Genomic DNA, 24,116 nt, shown 5'->3' with positions numbered 1-24,116 from the left:
GCTGGTTACTAACACTAAAACAGAGGGCGGGGGCAAGGATCGATCCCGTAACCTCGAGGTGGGAGTGCTACCATCAAGCCAACTCCACATCCTTTATTCTTTTTCTCTTTTGATAAGAGTAATCAATACTACGTATTACATTACACTGCGAGGTTAAAGGTGGTGGAGTAGTGACATTAGTGGTCATCTTATATCCTTACCATCTATTCCCCTATAACGAATTATACAAATGAATTCCTCTACAACAAAAATTAGTAATAGTGAAAAAAAATTAAGAATAATTAAATTTGATCAATCAAAATTGTAAAAAAAAAAAAAAAAAAAAAAAAAAAGTGTATTATTGAGAGGGTAAAACCGTAAAAGGACCCAATAAAAAAAATTAAATAGGGGATGTATTTTCATATTTCAGGCAATTGGGTAAAAAAACCGAGAGCAAAGGCCAAAACTGTGGTGAAGAGGAGAGAGAAAGAGTGTAAGATCGGTGAAGAAGAAGAAGAAGTTGGTGAATCCTTCAATGGCGGAAACTCCTAATTCCTACTTTTCTGGGTTGAAAGACTTTTTGTCCGACAGATTTTCATTTCTTGATAATTACAACAGATTTGTGAAACGCGATAAGCCTTTACCCTCTTGGTCTGAATCCGATGTTCAGGATTTCATCGCCAGTGATCCTGTTCATGGCCCCGTTGTAATTCTTTCTCACTCTCTCTATCTTTTTAATTTCTGGGTTTTGCTCGATTTGCTGTTTCTGGTTTTGGGTCAATTTTGCTATTATTTTCTATGACTTCTGTTGTTTTTTTGATGTGGGTATGTTTTGATTTTGTGTATTGTTATTTGGGTTTTTGAAATATTCAGAAATTCTTTGATTGATTACTGAAAATTTTCGATTTGATTGTTTCATTTCGGGTGTCATTTTGTTTTTTTTTTTTATTTTTTTTTGTTATTTTTTTTATTAAGTGTTTTGAATTTTGCCATGTTTTGAGCTTGTTGAGTTGTTTGGAGGATTATAAGGGCTAGATTTGAATAACAGTATGAGTGTAGCTGTGTTTTTGCTTTGTTGCCAATTTCATTCTGTTAACAACGAACAAATTATGAAACTCTGGTCAATTTGTCGAATTGATTAAGAAATTTCTGAAAAATTTTCTTGCCAATTAATCTGTTAATATCAAACTTTAGTGTCACCATCACTGTCAGTGAGGTTTCCAACTGACAGCGTTTTTAGTGTTCTTTCCATTTGAATTTTGGATTCTAGGCTTTTCTCTTTTTAGTTTGATTATACGTTTTGGTGTAATTCAAGATTTCTGCAAATTTGTAATTTATTGCTTTGTTAATGCATCTCATTGATCTTTCTTTCTTTCTTTCTTTTTTTTTCTTTTTTTTTTTGCTAGCTGAAAACTGCTAGGGAAGCAGTGAACTATGGCATTGTTGGAAGTGCTGTTGGAGCAGTCACAACCGCAGGCGTTTGCTGGAAATACTCAAAGAGTCCTCATGGTATCTTTTTATTACTTTGCGTACTCCCCATATGCTTGTTGCTTATTTTTTTGTCTGATGGTTTTGAACTTTTGATTTAGTTTGAGCCCTCATACTTGGTGTTTTCTGTTGTGTCCACTTACCAAGTATATAAGACTTCAAAGAAGTAGATTTTTTAGCTCCAATCACATATTTTTGCTTCTTTGGTATGGTAACTTTGACATAATCCAGTACATTTATCAATGATACATCTTGAAAAATATACAGTAGTTATGAGCATTAGAAATTTCGTATATACTGTTTGATGTCAAGACCACGTGCTGCTGTGATTAATGCACAATTCAATTGTGACATATTTTAATGATAGTTTGTATTCAATCTCTCCTCTATAGCCTCCTTGATATTGACAGTGAGTTTAATATTTCAGCAGTCAGATAAAGCTCATTATTTAATGGAGACTTTGATATCTGCAATTCTATTTCTTAGGTTAGTGGTTGATGGGATGAGCTTTAAAGAGGAAATTTTCTATTGTAGTGAGAAAGGGAGCTGGAAACTCATAAATATTTTGTTTAATTGGTGCTATGAATATCTCACGTTGAACTAGTTAAGTTATGAGGTCTTAGTGAGAAAGGGAGTTGGAAACTTAGAAATTTTTTGTTTTTTATAAGGTGTTATGAATATCTCATGATGAACTAGTTAAATTTTGAGGTTTAAGAATAAACTTAGTGGTCAAATGAAATGTAATTGAAGAAGAGAAAAGGTTTGGGCATCTGAATTCTTTGGGGTTGACGCTCTTTTATAATACTTTGTTATTGTGTTAATAAAGAGGGGAGGGGGTGATGTGTTTTGTTGAAGGGAAGACTATTACTGAAAAGATTGAGGGAAAAAAGATGGAGGCAACTCCTAGCTAAAGAGATCGACAAAGTGGTTGCTCAAAGAGATTCATTTGGCGTGAGATGTAATTGAAGTAGAGAAAAGGTTTGGGCATCAGAATTTTATAATACTTTGTTAATGTGTTAATAGAGAGAGGAGGGGGTGATGTGTTTTGTCGAAGGGAAAAGACTATTATTGAATAGATTGAGGGAAAAAGATGGAGGTAACTCCTAGCTAAAGAGATCGACAAAGTGGTTGCTCGAAGTGATTCATTTGGTGTGAAATGTAATTGAAGAAGAGAAAAGGTTTGGGCATCAGAATTTTATAATACTTTGTTAATGTGTTAATAGAGAGGGGAGGGGGTGATGTGTTTTGTCGAAGGGAAAAGACTATTATTGAATAGATTGAGGGAAAAAGATGGAGGTAACTCCTAGCTAAAGAGATCTACAAAGTGGTTGCTCGAAGTGATTCATTTGGTGTGAAATAGAATTTAAGAAGAGAAAATGTTTGGGCATCAGAAGTCTTTGGGTTCACTCTTTTATAATACTTTGTTAATGTGTTAATAGAGAGGGGAGGGGATGATGTGTTTTGTTGAAGGGAAAAGACTATTATTGAATAGATTAAGGGAAAAAGATGGAGGTAACTCCTAGCTAAAAAGATCGACAAAGTGGTTGCTCGAAGTGATTCATTTGGTGTAGTCTATGTAGAAGATTGCCTCAATTGTTTCATTTTAATATAAAAGTGCAAAATTGATTTTTCAATACAACATTTAATTATGTTAATAAAGGAAGTAACTCAAGAAGACAATCTTTCATAAATTTAATAAATGGCCACACTAGACTTTAGAATTAATGGTAGACCTATTATGGTTCCGATCACACTATTACTACCTCGGAAGACAATACCCCCTTTAAATCCATCTCTATATTGAAAAGTTTTCTCAAAATTAATCCAATTGTATATCATTTGATTTTTTTCCCCCTAAAGTTTGACTTCTTCAAACCTATAAAAAAAAATAGGACAACGTGAATCCCATTTGCCTATAATATTGTTCAAAGGTTCCGGGATCTATGTCGAAAAATGTCGAGATTTTATGGGATTCATTCCAGTGTAATATACGAGTAAGATTGTTTGGAACAATGTATGACCTCTAACTGGTCATATATCGTGCTGTGGTTGTCTTGAGTTAATGTGAGAAAGCGTAACTTGTAAAAATATCTTAATTGACATTTTAAAGGCCATTGGGCGGTTTCAACTAGGGGTGTTCAAATCCGGGTACCCGGGTTTTCGTGTAGTCGAGTGCTCGGCCCATGACCCGACCCGAGAAATCCAGGTACCCGCTTATCGGGTACCCGAAATTCCTGGGTCGCGTCAGAGTGTACCCGAATTAAAAAAAAAGTAATTAATAAAATTAAATGCTTTTATCTGAAAGCTAAAAAAATACATCTCATACCCAAATTGAAGATAATTAAACCAAATTGAGAAAATAATCAGTTACAAGCTTGCAATCTCAAATAATAAGAAGTATACAAATTATCAAAATTGAAGATAATTAAACCAAATTGAGAAAATAATCAGTTACAAGCTTGCAATCTCAAATAATACAAAGTATACAAATTATCAAAGATAGGATAAAATAGACAATACACCATTAACATTACAAATAAACAACGCAACTTTTAATTCAAATCTGAACACGCAGCGATTTTAAGGCGGCCGTTGAGCTTATCTCCGGCGTAGAGTTGCGGTTTTCTGTGTGAAATCGTTTGCTCTTGATGTTTGTTATCTCCGACGGCGTAGATTTAGGGGTTTCTATGAGTATTTGTGGGTGAAGGGGAGAGAGAGAGAGGTGGGTACATGAAGGAGAGAGAGAGAGAAAAAGAGAGGAGGTCAAGAGGGGATGTCTGTGTGTGAAGGGGAGAGAGAGTGGAGGGGGAATAAGAGGGTAAATGACGGTTGTATGGTATAAAACCCTAATTAACATATAGTGTATGAAGTATATTTAAGAAGAAGAAAAAACCTACTTACCGGGTCAGCGGGTACTCGTCCAACTAGAAAATGCGGCCCATGACCCGACACGCTTCACCTCCTTATTATCGGGTCGGGTGGTACCCGACCCGGTAATTTTCAAAAAATAGAAAAAAATACCCAGCCGGGTCAGCGGGTCAACCGGGTCGGGTATTTTTGAACACCCCTAGTTCCAACCACCCAAATGGCCTCTCGGGGTATCATGGATCTTATATGGAGCACCCTAATATCCTTCCTTAGGCGAGCCTAAAAATGTTGAAGACTGTATGAAACTGAAGACTAAAAATTCACCCTTTGAGGCTAATTTTGGGAAATTTATCAAAATTTAAGTGAATGCGCGTAGGTGTCCCCGGAGTTATATAAGTTAGTTTAGAACCATATACGGTATAATTTAGTCACATAATGGCCCTTGACAACCTTACTAAATTAAGGGAGGCAACTTCGTATGAAGCTAAATTGACCTCTTAAAGGAAAAGTAGACAGTTCCAACCATCCAAATGGCCGTCTAGGCTGTTGTGGTGTCTTTGGAAAGCACCTTAAGCTTTTTTCTTTCCTGATTTGAAAAAATTAAAAAATTTCCAATACAGAATAATACACAAAATTTGTCCAATTTTAGAAATTTCTACATCTAACAAAATGTTGAAATGGTATAGGATACATTTCTGTGTAATTTAATTTTGTTTGGAACTATGTATGACCTCTAATTGGTCATCTATCGTCCCGTGGTGGTCTTGAGTTAATATGAAAAAGTGTAAGTTGTAAAACAATTAAATTAACAGTTTGGTGGTTTCAGGCTTTCAGCTACCTAAAAAGCCTATTGGGGTATCGTGAATCCCATGGGGAGCACCTCGACCTCTTACCTTTCCGGGCCCGAAAAAGTTCAAAATTGTTTTAAATTAACACTTTTGGACTAATTTTGAAGAAAATTACCGAAATTTAAGGGAATGTGTGGGGTGTCCCTTGGGGTTATATTAGTTAGTTTGGAACTATTTATGGTTATTTCTTAGTCCCATAATGGCCTGTGACGACCTTGTGTCAATGATAGGAAGCAATTTTGTATTAAGCTAAATTGACCATCTAATGGAAAAGTGGATAGTTCCATCTATCCAAATGGCCTTGTAGGGTGTCATGGTTTATGTGGGAAGAACCATAAGATCTTTTCTTTCCTTATTTGAAAAAATTAAAAAATTTCTAATACCGAAGAATACACAAAATTTTGCCAATTTTAGAAATTTTTTCTATCAGACAAAATGTTGAAATGGTATAGGATACATTTTCGTGTAATATAGTTTTTTTTAGAATCATTTATGACCTCTAATTAGTTATATATTTTCCGTGGTGGTCTTGAGTTAATGTGGAAAAAATGTAAGTTGTAAAAACAATTGAATTAACCGTTTGAAGGCAAAGTGGGCGTTTTCGACTACCTCAATAGCCTCTCGGGGTATTATGGGTCCCATGGGGAGTACCCCGACCTCTTTCCTTTCTGGGCCCGAGTAAAGTTAAAAATTGTTTAAAACAGAACGCTATAATACACACTTTTGGACTAATTTTGGGGAAATTTACCAAAATTTAAGGGAATATGTGGGGTGTCCCTTGGGGTTATATTCATTAGTTTGGAACTATATATGGTTATTAGTTAATCACGTGATGGCCCGTGACAACATGGTGTGAATGAAAGGTAGCAATTTTGTTATAAGATAAATTGACCTTTAAAAAGAAAAATGGAGAGTTCCAACCATCTAAATGACCTTTTAGGGTATTGTGGTGTCTGTGGAAAGCATTTAAAGATTTTTTCTTTCCTGATTTGAAAAAAAAAATAAAAAATTCCAATACAGATTAATACACAAAATTTGTCCATTTTTAGAGATTTCTGCATGTGACAAAATGTTATAGTATAGGATATATTTCCGTGTAATTTAATTTTGTTTTGAACCATGTATGACCTGTAATTGGTCATATATCGTCCCGTGGTGGCCTTGTGTTAATAAGCTTTCACGGGGCTTGTACATAGTCGAATAATGGTCATATATGGGTCGAAACAATATTATATGTCCCCGATATGCATCCCGTAATGTTCCGTGAAATTCCCAGGTCCCGACACATCCTAAATTGTTCCGATTTCGTGTTTTATAGCCTTCATATTTGACTTCCGTATATCATTTTTTCACTCGGCGAGATTATGCATCTAAGTACTTCTTTGGGTTCCCAAATGCCCTTGGGAGTCATAAACAGTGTCCGGAACCATCTAATTCATCCTTAAACTTCATGTCTTAAGGGCCTTGGGTGTTGTAAATAGTGCTCAGAACCCGGTATGTCTTGTCCTTGGGTGCACATGTCTTATGCACATACCACACGTCCCCTTGCCCACTTGTACCATCCAACATCAACACTTAGGCTTTGTGACACCTCTTAATCCCGTACTTAGCCTTTTTTAGCATACGAGATGCATCACTAACCTCGTTTTCTAAAATATAGGTGTTTTTAGGGAATAGGGTGGGGGGAGGGACGAATCGAAGTGACATAGGGTTGAATCTCAGTATCCACCGCGCGAGCTTAGCCTACGACACGTGCCGAAACCCCTTACTGTAGGACGGCGGTGGGCGCATGCGTCGCTTCTGGCCTGGATTTTGACTTAGAGGCGTTTAGTCATAATCCAGCACACGGTAGTTTCGCGCCAGTGGCTTTTCAACCAGGCAATACATGCGCCACACGGCCCCTTGCCCAAGCCCAAGGAAGAAACCCCACGCCCTAGGAGAAACCCCACGCCCATCATGAAACCCCACGCCCTAGGAGAAACCCCACGCCCAAGGAAGAACCCCACGCCCATCATGAAACCCCACGCCCTAGGAGAAACCCCACGCCTACTGTATCAACCTTACGCCCAAAACTCAAAACCCATGCCTACTGTATCAACCCCACGCCCAAGATGAAACCCCACGCCCAAGGAAGAACCCCACGCCCTAGGAGAAACCCCACGCCTAATGTATCAACCCTACGCCCAAAACTCAAACCCCACGCCGAAGCTCACCTTACGCCATAGGAAGAAACCCCATGCCGAAGCTCAAACCCCACGCCCAAGGAAGAACCCCACGCCCTAGGAGAAACCTTACGCCTACTGTATCAACCCTACGCCCAAAACTCAAACCCCATGCGTACTGTATCAATCCCACGCCCAATGAAGAACCCCACGCCGTAGAAAGAAACCCCACTCCCAATGAAGAAACTCCATGCCCAAGGTCAAACCCCACGCCCAAGATCAAACTCCACGCCCAAGCTCAAACCCCACGCCCAAGATGAAACCCCACACCCAAACTCCAACCCCACGCCTAATCTCATACCCCCACGCCCTAAGAAGAAACCCCACGCCGTTACTAAAACCCCAAGCCTAAAGAGTGGACCTCACGCCCAAGGAAGGACCCCACGCCTAAACTCAAACCCCACACCCAAGGAATAACCCCACGCCCATCCTGAAACCCCACGCCTAATGTATCAACCCTACGCCCATCCTGAAACCCCACGCCTAAGCTCAAAACCCACGCTTAAAGAGGGACCCCACGACCAAGGAAGAACCCCACTCTCAAGGAAGAAACCCTACGGCCATCTTGAAACCCCACGCCGAAGGAAGAACCCCACGCCTAAGAAGAAACCCTAAACGAACCAACCCCACGCCTTAGGACCAACCCCACGCCCAACTAATAAGCCCCACGCCTCAGGGAGGATGCCCGAGGGACACCACGCTTATATAGAGGGACCCCACGCCTAAGGAAACCCCACGCTCATAGAGGGATCCTACGCAATATTTCTTTTGGGGTGCTCAAAGTTTCCGAGGATAGTAATCTTCATGCCCTAGATGAACAGAACAATATCTTTTGGTCATCTAATATATCTAATGATCAGGCAAATAATTCAGTAGCTCAGCTTTTAGATATTCTGCTTTCAAATGCTATTGGGGAGACAATCTAGCAGAGTTTGGAACATCCTTCACACAACTTTTAGATATTCTGCTTTCAAATGCTATTGGGGAGACAATTTAGCATAGTTTGGAACATCCTTCACACTCATTGTTGCCATCAATGCACGTTGATGTGCATAGTAGTTCAGCTTTTAGATATTGGAAATCTTATTCTTCTTTCAAATGCTACTGGGGAGACAATCTGGTAGAGTTTGGAAATTCAACTTAGGTACTCTTCCTCGAAACCTTCCTGAATTTTTCACTTTAGATGGTGATCCCATCTATAAGATCAAACTCAATTTTCCTCCAATGTGTGCAAATTCCTGACTGACTATAAAAGGTAATAACCCGTGTCTGCAAATTCCTTACTGACTATAAAAGGTAATAACCCGGGTTATTTCCTTGTCTTTAACAAGGTGATTCCTTATTGATGGGAAAATATTAAGTGGAATAACCATCTGTGACCCAATTGATAATTTTTTTTCTTCCTCAACTCTTTAATATCTTCCATCGGATGACGAGGACGGACACAACTCGTGGTACGATGTTGCTCGTTGGGCCTCTCGGGGGAGTGGGGAGGGGGGTTCGAGCGGGCATGATGTCCTCGTAAGGGAGTTTGAGGGCTAACGTTAGACAACAGGACTTGCTGAACCCTTTAATTAAGTCATTTTGGTCGATGAATCCTTTCGGGTGTGCGGGTACTCGTTGAATGACGGAGACTCGGATTGGGCAAATGTCGAGGATAGGTGCTCGAGGATCCCTTGTGATCAACTAGCCTCAGTCCTTCGGTCCCGAGAGGGTCTCTTACATGTCTAACCCTCAGTCCCTTGTCGTCCCTTGTCGTTGGCTTTGGCAGCCGTTCACGGGGTCCCGAACTTGTCGGTGCGGACCTCGCACTGTCGCTAGCCTGTCCGACACACTATGATATGACTGTCGCCACCCGCTCGCCAAAGTCTTCACCCCCATTATGGGTGTCTCACATGTCTAACCCTCGCACTGCAGTCAAGTAGTAAAATGTAAATGCCACAATATATAATGTGCATAATACATTATCTTATATTTTGGGAATTTGAGACATCATAGTTATAGCATTAATAAACACTAAATGGGTCTGATTCATTTTGAAGCACTATAATGGCAAGCTGCTTGGGCCTTATAAACTTCTTTATGAATAGAAAACTATTAATTGTTAATGACATATACAAACACACATTCAAAAACAATTTTACTTAAGCGCTCATTTTAAACTTACTTGGCGCCATTGGTTATGAAACTTTATCATTACATTATTAAACACTCCAATTAACATCCTGTATTTTATTTCTAAAAAAAATGAAAAAGTTAGACTATAGCAACTTGGATTTGGCTGTTGATCCAAGTTCAATTAGCTGTTGGTTTATGAAAGGTTTGGCTTTTAATGTGGGCTTTCTTTTGAATGTCATGCTTGATGTGATATTTGTTTTGATGTTGTGCTATGGTGGAACCGTGGAAGCAATTATGCAGCCTGTGGTTCTTTTCTAAACATGTGTTTGAGTGATTTTGGTTCCTGAAGTCTCACTTAGTTTTCATTAATTAAACATGACCATCAACATTTTGCAATTTCTAACACATAAAACATCATAAATTTCACAAAAAAATCAGTCATAAGAATCATAAACAAAAATCAATATTGACCCTAACGAGGACCCTAATGATGATTTCTAACCTATAATCTAAACAAAAATCATAATACTCCTAATACCCTCCAGTAGTCCAATTAGGTGGGTGGAACCACCCAATTGGCCTTAAAACGATCAATTTAGCAATTCGCAACTTGCACCATTTTGTGAACTCAAGCCTACCATGGACATTTAAGATATCATATAATGGTCATATATGGTTCCAAACGACATTATATGACCCTAAGATGTATCCCCTAGGGTCTCAACACTTTTCGCCACCGGGCCCCATAATCTCAAAAAAGTCTTGAAAAATCATGGGTAATAGCCTTCAATTTTGGAATTTTTTGACCTTTTTTCGCCTAAAAATAAAAACTGCCGATATGTTTACCATGGTCTCTTATATTCTCCGGGAGTCAAATTGAGTGGGTGGAACCATCTTATTTGCCTTAAAACGATTAATTTACCAATTCGCAACTTGCACCGATTTTGTGAACTCAAGCCTACCACGGACATTTATGACATTATATAATGGTCGTATATAGTTCCAAACGGCATTATATGATCCTAAGATGTATCGCCTAGGGTCTTAATACTTTTCGCCACAGTCCCCGTAACCTCAAAAATTCCTAAAAAGCGTGGATAATAGCCTTTAATTTTGGAATTTTTTGACCTTTTTTTGCCCGGAAATAAATATTGTCGAGTTGTTTACCATGGTTCCTAATACCCTCCAGGAGTCAGTCCAATTGAGTGGGTGGAACCATCCAATTTGCCTTAAAACGGTCAATTTATTAATTCGCAACTTGCACCGATTTTGTGAACTCAAACCTACCACGGACATTTATGACACCATTTAATGGCTATATATGGTTCCAAACGGCATTATATGACCCTAAGATGTATCCCCTAGGGTCTCAACACTTTTTAACATCGAGCCCCGTAACCTCAAAAATTCCTTAAAAAGCGTGGATAATAGCTTTTAATTTTGGAAATTTTTGACATTTTTTCGCCTGAAAATAAATATTACTGAGATGTTTATAATGGTCCCTAATACCCTGTGGGAGTCCAATTGGGTGGGTGGAACCATCCAATTTGCCTTATAACGAGCAATTTACCGATTCGCAACTTGCATCGATTTTGTGAACTCAAGCCTACCACGGACATTTATGACATCAATTAATGGTCATATATGGTTCCAAACGGCATTACATGACCCAATGATGTATCCCATAGGGTCTAAAAACATTTCGCCACCGAGCCCGTAACGTCAAAAACACCACAAAAAACGTGAATAATAGCCTTCAATTTTGGAATTTTTGGACTTATTTCGCCTGGAATAAAAAATTGCTCAGATGTTTACCATGGTCCCTAATACCCTCCGGGAGTCCAATTACGTGGGTTGAACCATCCAATTTGCCTTAAAATGGTCAATTTACCAATTTACAACTTGCACCGATTTTGTGAACTCAAGCCTACTATGGTCATTTATGACATCATTTAATGGTCATATATAGTTCCAAACGACATTATATGACCCTAAGATGTATTCCCTAAAGTCTCAACACTTTTCGCCACCGATCCCAATAACCTCGAAAATTCCTCAAAAAGCGTGGATAATAGCCTTCAATTTTGGAATTTGTTGACCTTTTTTCGCCCGGAAATTAAAATTGCCGAGATGTTTAATATCCTCCGAAAGTCCAATTGAGTGGGTCGAACCATCCAATTTGCCTTAAAACGATGAATTTACCAATTCGCAACTCTCACCAAAATTTTGAACTCAAGCCTACCACGGACATTTATGACATTATATAATGGTTATATATGGTTCCAAACGGCATTATATGATCCCAAGATGTATCGCCTAGGGTCTTAATACTTTTCGCCACCGGGACCCGTAACCTCAAAAATTCCTCAAAAAGCGTGGATAATGGCCTTTAATTTTAAAATTTTTGGACTTTTTTTCGCTTGGAATAAAAATTGCCAAGATGTTTACCATGGTCCCTAATACCCATCGAGAGTTCAATTGGGTGGGTGGAACCATCCAATTTGCCTTAAAACGATCAATTTACCAATTCGCAACTTGCACCGATTTTGTGAACTCAAGCCTACCACGGACATTTATGACATCATTTAATGGTCATATTTGGTTCAAAACGGCAATATATAACCCTAAGATGTATCTCCTAGGGTCTCAACACTTTTTGCCACCGGGCGCCGTAACTTCAAAAATTTCTCAAAAAGCATGGATAATAGCCTTCAATTTTGGAATTTTTTTGACTTTTTTCTTTCGGAAATAAAAATTGCCGAGATGTTTACCATGATCCCTAATACCCTCGGGGAGTCCAATTGGGTGGGTGGAATCATCCAATTTGCCTTAAAATGGCCAATTTACCAATTCGCAACTTGCACTGATTTTGTGAAATCAAGCCTACCACGGACATTTATGAGATCATTTAATGGTCATATATGGTTCCAAACAGCATTATATGACTCTAAAATGTATCCCTTGGGGTCTCAAAACTCTTCGCCACCGGGCCCCGTAACCTCAAAAATTCCTCTAAAAGGGTAGATAGCCTTCAATTTTGAAAATTTATGACTTTTTTTCTTCCGGAAATAAAAATTGCCGAGATGTTTAACATAGTCCCTAATACCCTCCGAGAGTTCAATTGGTGGCTGGAACAATCCAATTTGCCTTAAAACGATCAATTTACCAATTCGCAACTTGCACCAATTTTGTGAACTCAAGCCTACCACAGACATTTATGACATCAATTAATGGTCATATATGGTTCCAAACGGCATTACATGACCCACTGATGTATCCCATATGGTCTCAAAACATTTCGCCACCGAGCCCGTAACGTCAAAAATTCCACAAAAAACGTGGATAATAGCGTTCAATTTTGGAATTTTTTGACTTTTTTCGCCTGGAATCAAAAATTGGTTAGATGTTTACCATGGTCCCTAATACCCTCCGGGAGTCCAATTAGGTGGGTGGAACCATCCAATTTGCCTTAAATCAGTCAATTTACCAATTCGCAACTTGCACCGATTTTGTGAACTCAAGCCTACTATGGACATTTATGACATCATTTAATGGTCATATATGGTTCCAAACGACATTATATAACCCTAAGATGTATTCCGTAGATTCTCCACACATTTCGCCACTGGGCCCCGTAACCTCAAAATTCCTCAAAAAGCGTGGATAATAGCCTTCAATTTTGGAATTTTTTGACTTTTTTTTTGCCCGAAAATAAAATTTTCCGAGATGTTTACCATGGTCCCTAATATCCTCCGGGAGTCTAATTAGGTGGGTGGAACCATCCAATTTGCCTTAAAACGATCAATTTACCAATTTGCAACTTGCACCGATTTTGTGAATTCAAGCCTACCACGGACATTTATGACATCATTTAATGGTCATATATGGTTCCAAATGGCATTATACGACCCTAAGATGTATCCCCTAGGTGCTCAACACTTTTCGCCATCGGCCCCAATTATCTTAAAAATTCCTCTAAAAGCGTGGATAATAGCCTTCAATTTTGGAATTTTTTGACCTTTTTTCGCCCGGAAATAAAAATTGTCGAGATGTTTACTATGGTCTCTAATATCCTCCGGGAGTCCAATTTAGTAGGTGGAACCATCCAATTTGCCTTAAAACTATCAATTTACCAATTCGCAACTCTCATCGATTTTTGAACTCAAGCCTACCACGGACATTTAAGACATCATATAATGGTCATATATGGTTCGAAATGACATTATATGACCCTAAGATGTATCCCCTAGGGACTTAACACTTTTCGCCACCGAGCCCCTTAACCTCAAAAATTCCTCAAAAAACGTGGATAATATAGCCTTCAATTTTGGAATTTTTTGACTTTTTTTCGTCTGGTAATAAAATTTGTCGAGATGTTTACCATGGTCCCTAATACCCTCCGAGAGTCCAATTAGGTGGGTGGAATCCAATTTGCATTAAAACGATCAATTTACCAAGCCGCAACTTGCACCAATTTTGTGAACTCAAGCCTACCACAGACATTTATGACATTATTTAATGGTCATATATGGTTCCAAACGACATTATATGACCCTAAGATGTATCCCCTAGGGTCTCAACACTTATCGTCACCGGGCCCAGTATCGTCAAAAATTCCTGAAAAATCATGGGTAATAGCCTTTAATTTTGGAATTTTTTGACCTTTTTTCGCCCAAAAATTAAAATTGCCGAGATGTTTACCATGGTCTCTTATATTCTCCGGGAGTCCAATTGAGTGGGTGGAACCATCCAATTTGCCTTAAAACAATCAATTTACCAATTCGCAACTTGCACCGATTTTGTGAATTCAAGCCTATCACGGACATTTATGACATTATATAATGGTCATATATGGTTCCAAACGACATTATATGATCCTAAGATGTATCGCCGAGGGTCGTAATACTTTTCGCCACCTGCCCATAACCTCAAAAATTCCTCAAAAAAAGCGTGGATAATAGCCTTCAATTTTGGAATTTTTTGACCTTTTTTTGCCCGGAAATAAAAATTGCCGAGTTGTTTACCATGGTTCTTAATACCCTCCGGGAGTCCAATTGAGTGGGTGGATTCATCCAATTTGCCTTAAAACGGTCAATTTATTAATTCGCAACTTGCACCGATTTTGTGAATTCAAGCCTACAACAGACATTTATGACATCATTTAATGGTTATATATGGTTCCAAACGGCATTATATGACCCTAAGATGTATCCTCTAGGGTCTCAACACTTTTTAACACCGGGCCCCGTAACCTCATAAATTCCTTAAAAAGCTTGGATAATAACTTTCAATTTGGAAATTTTTGACATTTTTTCGCCTGAAAATAAAAATTATTGAGATGTTTATAATGGTCCCTAATACCCTTTGGGAGTCCAATTGGGTGGGTGGAACCATCCAATTTGCCTTAAAACGATCAATTTACACGTTTTCGTACAGTCCTCCTATATTGGCTATAATTTTTACGGGGCTTGTACGTAGTCGAATAATGGTCATTTATGGGTCGAAACAATATTATATGTCCCCGGGATGCATCCCGTAATGTTTCGTGAAATTCCCACACCTGGCAATTTCAGTTGGTTGCTCAAAAGAATCATGAAATGTAGAGAGTTGGGTCCATACTTTGTTTGGACCTTGCTTGCTCCTTCAGAGGTGTACTGCTGGGCAAACAGATCAAAGGGGGTTGGATTCAACTGATGCCTGGGTTGGGGTTTTGGGGTTTAAATCTGCAGATGGGGTTGTTGTTTTCTGCTGCTGGTGTAGTAGCAGCAGGGTAGGCATCTTGCTAATGGCATCAGTGGTTGAGTTGCACTGGTTGTGCTGCACTGGTTGTGTTGGCAGGTGCTACACAGGTTGTAGTCAGCTTGGTGGAGGTGAGTTAGACTATAGCAGCTGGCTTTTCAGAGCCTTGTGGGCTTTCTTTTGAATTTAAGGGCTGCAGTTGAGCTCCGGTTTACTGTCATTCTTGATGTGATGCTTGTTTTGATGTTGTGCTATGGTAGAAGCAATTATGCAGCCTGTGGTTCTTTTCTAAACATGTGTTTGAGTGATTTTGGCTCCTAAAGTCTCACTTAATTTTCATTAATCAAACATGACCATCAACATTTTGTAATTTCTAACACATAAAACATCATATATTTCACAAAAAATCAGCCATAAGAATCATAAACAAAAATCAATATTGACCAAATAGAAGGCTCTATAATTCACACTTTTGGACTAATTTTGGGGAATTTTACTGAAATTTAAGTGAATGTGTGGGGTGTCTCTTTGGGTTATAAACTTATATTAGTTAGTTTGGAACTATTTATGGTTATTAGTTAGTCACATAATGGCCCGTGACAACCTTGTGTCAATGATAGGAAGCAATTTTGTGTTAAGCTAAATTGACCTTCTAATGGAAAAGTTGATTGTTTTAACCATCCAAATGGCCTTGTAGGGCGTCATGGTTTATGTGGAAAGAACCATAAGATCTTTTCTTTCCTGATTTGAAAAAATTATAAAATTTCTAATACCGAAGAATTCTCAAAATTTGGCCAATTTTAGAAATTTTTCCATCTTGACATGTATAGGATACATTTCGGTGTAATATAATTTTGTTTGGAATCATTTATGACCTGTAATTGGTTATATATATTCCGTGGTGGTCTTGAGTTAATGTGAAAAAAAGGTAAGTGGTAAAAACAATTGAATTTACAGTTTGAAGGCAAAGTGGGCGTTTTCAACTACCTCAATAGCCTCCCGGGATATTATGGATCCCATGGGGAGCACCCCGACCTATTTCCTTTCCGGGCTGAATAAAGTTTAAAATGTTTTAAGACAGAAGTCTATATTTCACACTTTTGGACTAATTTTTGGGAAATTTACCGAAATTTAAGGGAATGTGTGGGGGTGTCCATTGGGGTTATATTAGTTGGTTTTGAACTATATATGGTTATTAGGTAGTCACATAATGGCCCATGACAACCTCTTGTGAATGAAAGGAGGCAATTTTGTATTAAGATAAATTGACCTTTAAATGGAAAAGTGGACAGTTCAACCATCTATATGACCTAAGGTGTCGTGGTGTATGTGGAAAGCATTTTAAGCTTTTTTCTTTCCTGATTTGAAAAAATTAAAAAAAAAAAATCCAATACAGAATAATACACAAAATTTGTCCAGTTTTTGAAATTTCTACATCTTACAAAATGTTGAAATGGTATAGGATACATATCTGTGTAATATAATTTTATTTGGAACCATGTATGACCTCTAATTGGTCATATATTGTTCCGTGGTGGTCTCAAGTTAATGTGAAACAGTGTAAGTTGTAAAGACAATTGGATTAACAGTTTGAAGGCTAAGTAGGCGGTTTCAACCACTTAAATAGCCTCTCGGGTATCATGGATCCCATTGTTAGCACCCCGACCACTTTCCTTTCCGGGCCTTAAAAAGTTGAAAATTGTTTAAAACAGAAGGCTATAATTCACACTTTTAGACTAATTTTGGGGAAATTTACCTAAATTTATGTGATTGTGTGGGGTTTCATTTTTGGTTATATTAATTAGTTTGGAACTATATATGGTTTTTAGTTAGTTACATAATGGCCCGTGGCAACCTTGTGTCAATGAAAGGAGGCAATTTTGTATTATGTTAAATTGACCTGTTAATGCAATAGTGGATAGTTCCAAACTTTCAACCATCCAAATTGCCATCTAGGGTGTCATGGTTTATGTGAAAAGCACCATAAGCTCTTTTCTTTCCTGATTTGAAAAAATTTAAAAATTTCCAATACAATATAATACATGAAATTTAGCCAATTTTAGAAGTTTAAAAAATGCTGAGATGGTATGGGATGCGTTTCCGTGTAATTTAATATTGTTTGGAACCATGTATGACCTCTAGTTAGTCATATATCTTACCGTGGTGGATTGAGTTGATGTGAAAAAGCTTAAGTTGTAATTCTTGTAAACAACTAAATTGATAGTTTGAAGGCAAAATGGGTGGTTTCAACCACCCAAATTGCTTGTTGGGGTGTCGTCGATCCCATGTGTAGCAACCCAACCTCTATCTTTTTTGGGCTCGAAAAAGTTTAAAATTGTATAAAATTGAAGCCTATAATTCACGCTTTATATCTGATTTTGGGAATACCAAAATTAAAGTGAATGCATTGGGTGACCTCGGGGTTGTAGAAGTTAGTTTAGAACCTATACGGTTATTAGTTAGTCTCATAATGGCCCGTAATGACCTTGAGTCAATAAAGGGAGGCAACTTCGTATGAAGCTAAATTGTCCTTTTAACAGTAAAGTGGACAGTTTGAACCATCAAAATGACCTTATAGGGTGTCGTAGTGTCTGTTGAAAGTACCATCAGCTCTTTTTTTTCGTGCTTAGAAAAAATTAATACCTCTGTTTCAAGTTTTTGCGGAGTTGACACGAACTCCTTAGCAAAAAATGAGAAATGGAGATTAAGAAAAGAGAGGGATATGTGATGAAGGAAAGATAGAAATTGGGGATAAATTAATAATTAATTTACCACCTTCCATAACACCAGCCACATGCATCACCACCTCGACGCACCACCACCTTGATGCACCGCCTAGTATCAGCCCCCAACACTAGCCTCACGGACACCGCCCAAAACCTAAAACTCATCCCGTAGCCACCACACACACCCACACAAACCCGAAACCAACCCCGTTGTTACCATACCACCCAAAACCTAAAACCAAACCCAGAATCACCACACAACCACCCCGTAACGCTCCCACATTGACTCAAACCACTTACCCTTAGCCAACCACTGACACCAACCCTCATCGAAATACTAAATTCTTGAAATTGGTGGTTTGATCACCACCATAACCGCAAACTTTCGGTCATCATTGTCCATGGGTAGATCTTCACCACCCCAATGGTTTGACTTCGTGGGAGAGAGAGAGGAGGGGTCAGATTGAAGGGTAGAGAAAGAAAATAGGGAATTGAAGAAGTTGTTCAAAAATTGGGTTTGATTTTTCTGGAAAGATTTCGATGATAGATGAATAGTGAATATTATTCAAAGAACTGAAATATTTAGATTAATTTGGTTTGGGGGAATTAATTAGATTTTGTGGAAATATTTAGATTAAGTTGGATTATTATTTTGATTAAGTTTCGTTTTAAGTAACGAATTGAGTTTTTGAAAATTATAGTAAGGGTATTTTAGTAAATTTATTTAAAAAACTTTAGTAAAAATGGAAAATTTTGGAAAGTTGCAAAAAATTTGTAGCAGACATTTTTTGGCAATAGTCGCAAAAATGTGAAACGGAGGTAGTAAAATTTTCCAAAACAGAATGATACATGAAATTTGGCCAATTTTCCAAAACAGACGGTATGGGATGCATTTCTGTGTAATAATAATTGTTTGGAATCATGTATGACCTCTAATTTTCTTGTGGTGGTCTAAGTCAATGTGAAAAAGCGTAATATGTAAATCGCTGAATTGACGTTTTGAAGGCAAAGTGAGCGGTTTAAACCATCCAGATTCGGGTTGTAGTGGATTCCATGGGGAGCACCCCGACCTTTTTCTTTTCTGGTCCCGAAAAAGTTGAAAATTGTATAAAATTGAAGGCTACAGTTCACGCTTTTGGGCTAATTTCGGGAAAATTTACCAAAATTTAAGTGAATGCATGGAGTGTCCCCCGGGGTTATATAAGCTAGTTTGGAACCATATACGGTTACTACGATTTTGAGTCAATGAAGGGAGGCAACTTCGTATGAAGCTAAATTGACCTTTTAATGGAAAAGTAGACATCTAACCATCCAATTTTCCAGTAAATAAAAATTTCTAAAACGAAATTATACACTAAATTTGGCCAATTTTAGAGGTTTCTGAACCTGCAAAATGTTGACATGGTATGGGATGCTTTTTTGTGTAATATAATATTGTTTAGAACCATGTATGACCTCTAATTGGTCATATATTGTCCTAGGGAGCACCCTGAACCTCTTTCCTTTAGCGGTCCCGAAAAGTTGAAAATTGTATAAAACTGAAGGCTATATAATTCACGCTTTCGGGCTAATTTCGGAAAATCTACCAAAATTAAAGTGGATGCGTGGGGTGTCCCTAGAGGCTATAAAAGTTAATTTGGAACCATATATGATTAATAGTTAGTCACATAATGGCCCGTGATGAACTTGAGTCAATGAAGGGAGGCAACTTCGAATGAAGCTAAATTGACCTTATAATGTAAAAGTGGACAGTTCTAACCATCCAAATGGCCTTCTAGGGTGTCGTGGGGTCCATGGAAAGCACCCTAACCTCTTTTCTTTCCTGGTTCAATTAAATCAAAAAAATTCCAATACTGAATAATACACGAAATTGGGCTAAATTTGAAGGAAGTTGAGATTGTATGGTATGCATCCCGATGTAATACATAGTATTATTTGGAACCATATATGTCTTCTAGCTAGTTATATAACTTCCTTTAATGTAACAAAAAAAAAAAATACACAAAAAAAAACGTAAGTTGTAAACGGCTGAAATTAACGGTTTGAAAGGCAAAGTTAACTATTTCAACCAACCAAATGCTGTCTCGGGGTGTCGTGGATTCCATGGGGAGCACTCCATCCTCTTTCATTGTTAGACCTGAAAATGTTGAAAACTGTCTCAAGCTGTAGGTTATACTTCACGCTTTTTAGCTAATTTTTGGAAGATGTGCCAAAATTAAAGTGAATGTGTGGTGTGTCTGTTTACAACTTGTCGCTCACATAATTTGAGAGGGGGGTGGGGTTAAGGGAGCTGAGTATACGTTTTTTGTATATTCAGCTCCTTTAATCCCCCCCCCTCTCAAATTAGAGGTCATACAGCTTGAAAATGTACCGTATATGACCACTTGTCAGTCACATAATGACGTCACATAAAGGCCCGTAGCGACCTTATGTCAATCAAATATGCATTTTTGTAAGCAGCTAAAAGGAAAACTGAAGACCTCCAAAATGGCCATTCAGGGCGCTGTGAGGTCCACAGAAATTACCCTAACCTCTTTTCTTTCCTGATCCCAAAAAATCTATAATTGTCCAAAACTAACGATTAAATAATACAATAACATTTCTGAGATTTCGGGAATTGGTGTTGAAAATTGGCGGGATTATAGGGGATGCATATAAAGTTATTTGGAGCCACATATGTTGGTAATGCAGAAAATGCTGTGTGACACCGGTCTATTTAAAAAGAAATAATTGATTTTAATCCTATGTCGTGTATTTATAGCCTTGACTTATCAAGCGTAAGAAAAATATTGGAAAGGGTGTTTCCTATGGACCCCATTAAGTCCCATGGAGGCTATTTGGTTGATTGGTACCATCAATTTTGCCTCTTACCAATTACAGACTCGCCTAATGTCATGAACTCTTGGCTACCCGAGAACTATATATGATTGACTAGTGGACGAATATAATTTCAAACAATGTTTAATTATCTTCATATGCACCCCAACCATCACTTGAGTATTTTAAAATAGGCCCGAAGGATTTCACGTATTATAGCCATAAGGAATTTTCTTTTCAAATCCAGCAAGGTTAGGCATATAGATGCTTTCCATGTTTCCTAAGGAATCCCGGGAGCCCTTTATGTGTGCATTTGTGTGTGTGTGTGTGTGTGTGTGTGTGTGTGCGCGTGTTTGTGTGCGTGTGCGTGTGTGCGTGCGTGACTTTTTGTCAAGTTGAAGCATAGTGATGCATCTGCTGAAGTGTTTGCCATTATTTTCTGATGACTTTTTTGTTTTAGCCTTTGGCTGTTAAATTCCACAGAAAGCAATGTTGGTAAATATTCTACTGATTCAAACAGATTAATTGTGAGCTGGCTTCACTCCTTTGCTGCTGAGTGCAACATAGGTTCTCTTGAGAGGGGGGTGGGGTGAAGGGAGCTGAGTATACTTGTCAAGTTGTCTGTTATCCCACTTTATTGGGTGGTCACTTTTTTTGAGTGGTGGGAGTTTGCAGTGAAGTTTAGGCGTTGCTTTGCGGATAAAACAGTGGACGAAAAATGGTGGCAATGGCTTATTTTTCTACGCCGCCTTCTCTTTGTGAGGTTTTGAGGATGTAAAATTGGGTGCAAGAGCTACATATATGGGAGCTATTTAGTTGAACAAGCCCCTACTGTTATGCTGATTTTTAGATACATTGTAACATTTAAAATTCTTAGTTACCTATTTCCATTCCATAGTCAATAATGAATTAATGATCTATGGTTTATGGCCTTTATGCTGAATCACGTGTTTGTGCTATGCAGGTGCTGTGCTCGCCCTTGGCGCTGGAGCTGTTTTTGGATGGACATTCGGAGCTGAAATTGGGAACCATGCACTGCAACTTTACAGATTGGACACCTTAGCTGCGCAAACTAAGTTTATGGAATGGTGGGAAAAGAAAACCGAGGGAAGGTCTTAGAATAAGACTGTTTCTGTATGTTAGGTTTTAAACCTTTTTCTGTGTTACAATAAAATGTTGTGCACCAACGAGCTGCGAAATGTAGTGCTTGATTTTTTTTCCCCCCCCAACTTAGGTCACATTGCTTCTTGGATTTTATCCCTGTTGATTTATGACATAGCAAGTGTGAGCAATTGATTTTGTGCACCGTCTCAGGTTTTTTAATCAATCAAGTATGTTTTGCTTCCATAAGTTTTTGGTTGTCTGATAGTTGTTTATTACTATGGTGGCTTCTATACTCTGTAGCTTAGATTAGATAGGGCTACAAACAGTCAATAATACACTTGTCCAAGGCTAGCTATGTTATGAAGCACAGAGTATTGTGAATATTATTGTTGTTACTAAATTCCTGGATCCTTTTTTTGTGAGAAAATCCATGGATTCTGAATCCTCTGTATTAGGTGCTTTGGGTTTTTTTGTTCCTGTCCCCTCACTTTCACTGTATGTTCGCCTCTGTGTCTTATTCTTTAGTTGTGGGTTTAGGCAGCTACCGAGATCTTATTCACAGGTTATAGAAGGATTATTATCGGAGTTGTGTTGTGTGGGTGAACTCCTGACAATGAACCCCTATTGATCCAACGAAAGGTTTGATTGTTATGGAGGTTTCAAATCATCTTTAATTATTTCATTTTTCTCTGCGGTGGTAAAAGACTATAAACTGTTGGAGATCGTGAGGAGTGAACAGCCGTAGGACACATTACAATATGGTTCTTTTCTTTTGGGTGAAGGCATATATAGTACTGTGTTATACAAGAGAAAGCAGAAGGCTGCTTTAAGTAGAGTGTAGAGAGCTGTCAAAATATTGATATCTTTGTCTATACCAAAAGCTTTCTTACGTTGAATGATATTCTCAGAAAGAAAGCCATTATATTGTTATTATTCTAGCCATTTATTCATATTGTCGATTTTTTTATTGCCAATGCTCTAATTATTATTGCAAAAATGAATTTGAATAATGCTGTTCATATTATATACTATATATACAGTATTGTCAGTATATATGATATATGTACAATAATAAGTTACTTTCAGCTTGAATAATATGAGCAGTAATTTAGAAGATAACACGTAACAAATACTCCGTACTCTGCAGTTCTATACTTCAGAGTCTCACGGGTTGAAAGAAGAATAAATGAATAATCAAATGTAAGGATTTTTTTTGTTTGGAGAACACTTTTGAGTTGCCTGTGCATTAGATGACAATTTTTATTTATGACAGAATACAAAATGAATAATCACAGATAGCTTAGATTTCTTTAATGATCATTGGTCACTGTGATCATTAAAAACATTGAGTTAAAATCATTGCTGATCAGTGGGGTGCTAATTATTATAGTCGGTAACATTTAGGAGGTGGTACATTGATACTCATTAACTGAAATCGAATCACTTCTATATTGGTGTCTCAAGCGAGCCCTGCGGCTTCCTACATGACGAAATAAGGGGATTACTAGGGGATACATCTTAGGGTCATATAATGTCGTTTGGAACCATATATGACCATTAAATGAAGTCATAAATGTCCGTGATAGGATTGAGTTCACAAAATCGGTGCAAGTTGCAAATTGGTAAATGATCGTTTTAAGGAAAATTGGATGGTTCCACCCACCCAATTGCACTCCCGGTGGATAATAGGGACCATGGTAAACATCTCGGGACTTTTTATTTCCTGGCGAAAAAAGTTAAAAAATTTCAAAATTGAAGTCTATTATCCAAGCTTTTTGAGAAATTTTTGAGGTTACGGGGCCCGGTGGCGAAAAGTGTTGAGACCCTAACAGATACATCTTAAGGTCATATAATGTCGTTTGGAACCATATATGACCATTAAATGATGTCATAAATGTCCGTGGTAGGCTTGAGTTCACAAATTCGGTGTAGGTTGCGAATTGGTAAATTGACCGTTTTAAGGCAAATTGGATGGTTCCACCCACCCAATTGGACTCCCGATGGGTATTAGGGACCATGGTAATATATTAGATGACCAAAAGATATTGTTCTGTTCATCTAGGGCATTAAGATTACTATCCTCGAAAACATTGAGCACCCGAAAAGAAGTATTGCGTAGGGTCCCTCTATGAGCGTGGGGTTTCCTTAAGCGTGGGGTCCCTCTATAAGTGTGGGGTTTCCTTGGGCGTTGGCCCCGCCCTATATAA

General features: G+C 38.1%; 1 protein-coding gene across 1 annotated transcript; it reads left to right on the top strand.

The window, feature by feature from the left end:
* The first annotated feature begins 396 nt into the window (after positions 1 to 396).
* Positions 397 to 22,155, top strand: LOC110683546 (succinate dehydrogenase subunit 6, mitochondrial-like). Its single transcript, XM_021859947.1, has 3 exons — positions 397 to 685; positions 1,386 to 1,488; positions 21,770 to 22,155. The coding sequence occupies exons 1-3, from the start codon at positions 515 to 517 to the stop codon at positions 21,922 to 21,924; spliced, it is 429 nt and encodes a 142-aa protein (XP_021715639.1). The 5' UTR covers positions 397 to 514; the 3' UTR covers positions 21,925 to 22,155.
* Positions 22,156 to 24,116: the final 1,961 nt, after the last annotated feature.

This window comes from Chenopodium quinoa, unplaced genomic scaffold (assembly GCF_001683475.1).
Source record: "Chenopodium quinoa cultivar QQ74 unplaced genomic scaffold, ASM168347v1, whole genome shotgun sequence".
In the NCBI taxonomy this organism is placed as follows: Eukaryota; Viridiplantae; Streptophyta; class Magnoliopsida; order Caryophyllales; family Amaranthaceae; genus Chenopodium; species Chenopodium quinoa.
Note: the sequence above shows the minus strand (reverse complement) of the source record. Positions and strands in the feature narration are given on the sequence as shown.

What these genes read in the sequence shown, in the direction of transcription:
- LOC110683546 (XM_021859947.1), top strand. Translation starts at nt 515, where the DNA reads ATGGCGGAAACTCCTAATTCCTACTTTTCTGGGTTGAAAGACTTTTTG. An exon ending in ATCCTGTTCATGGCCCCGTT is followed by an intron (nt 686 to 1,385) that starts GTAATTCTTTCT and finishes TTTTTTTGCTAG; the next exon opens with CTGAAAACTGCTAGGGAAGC. An exon ending in ATACTCAAAGAGTCCTCATG is followed by an intron (nt 1,489 to 21,769) that starts GTATCTTTTTAT and finishes TGTGCTATGCAG; the next exon opens with GTGCTGTGCTCGCCCTTGGC.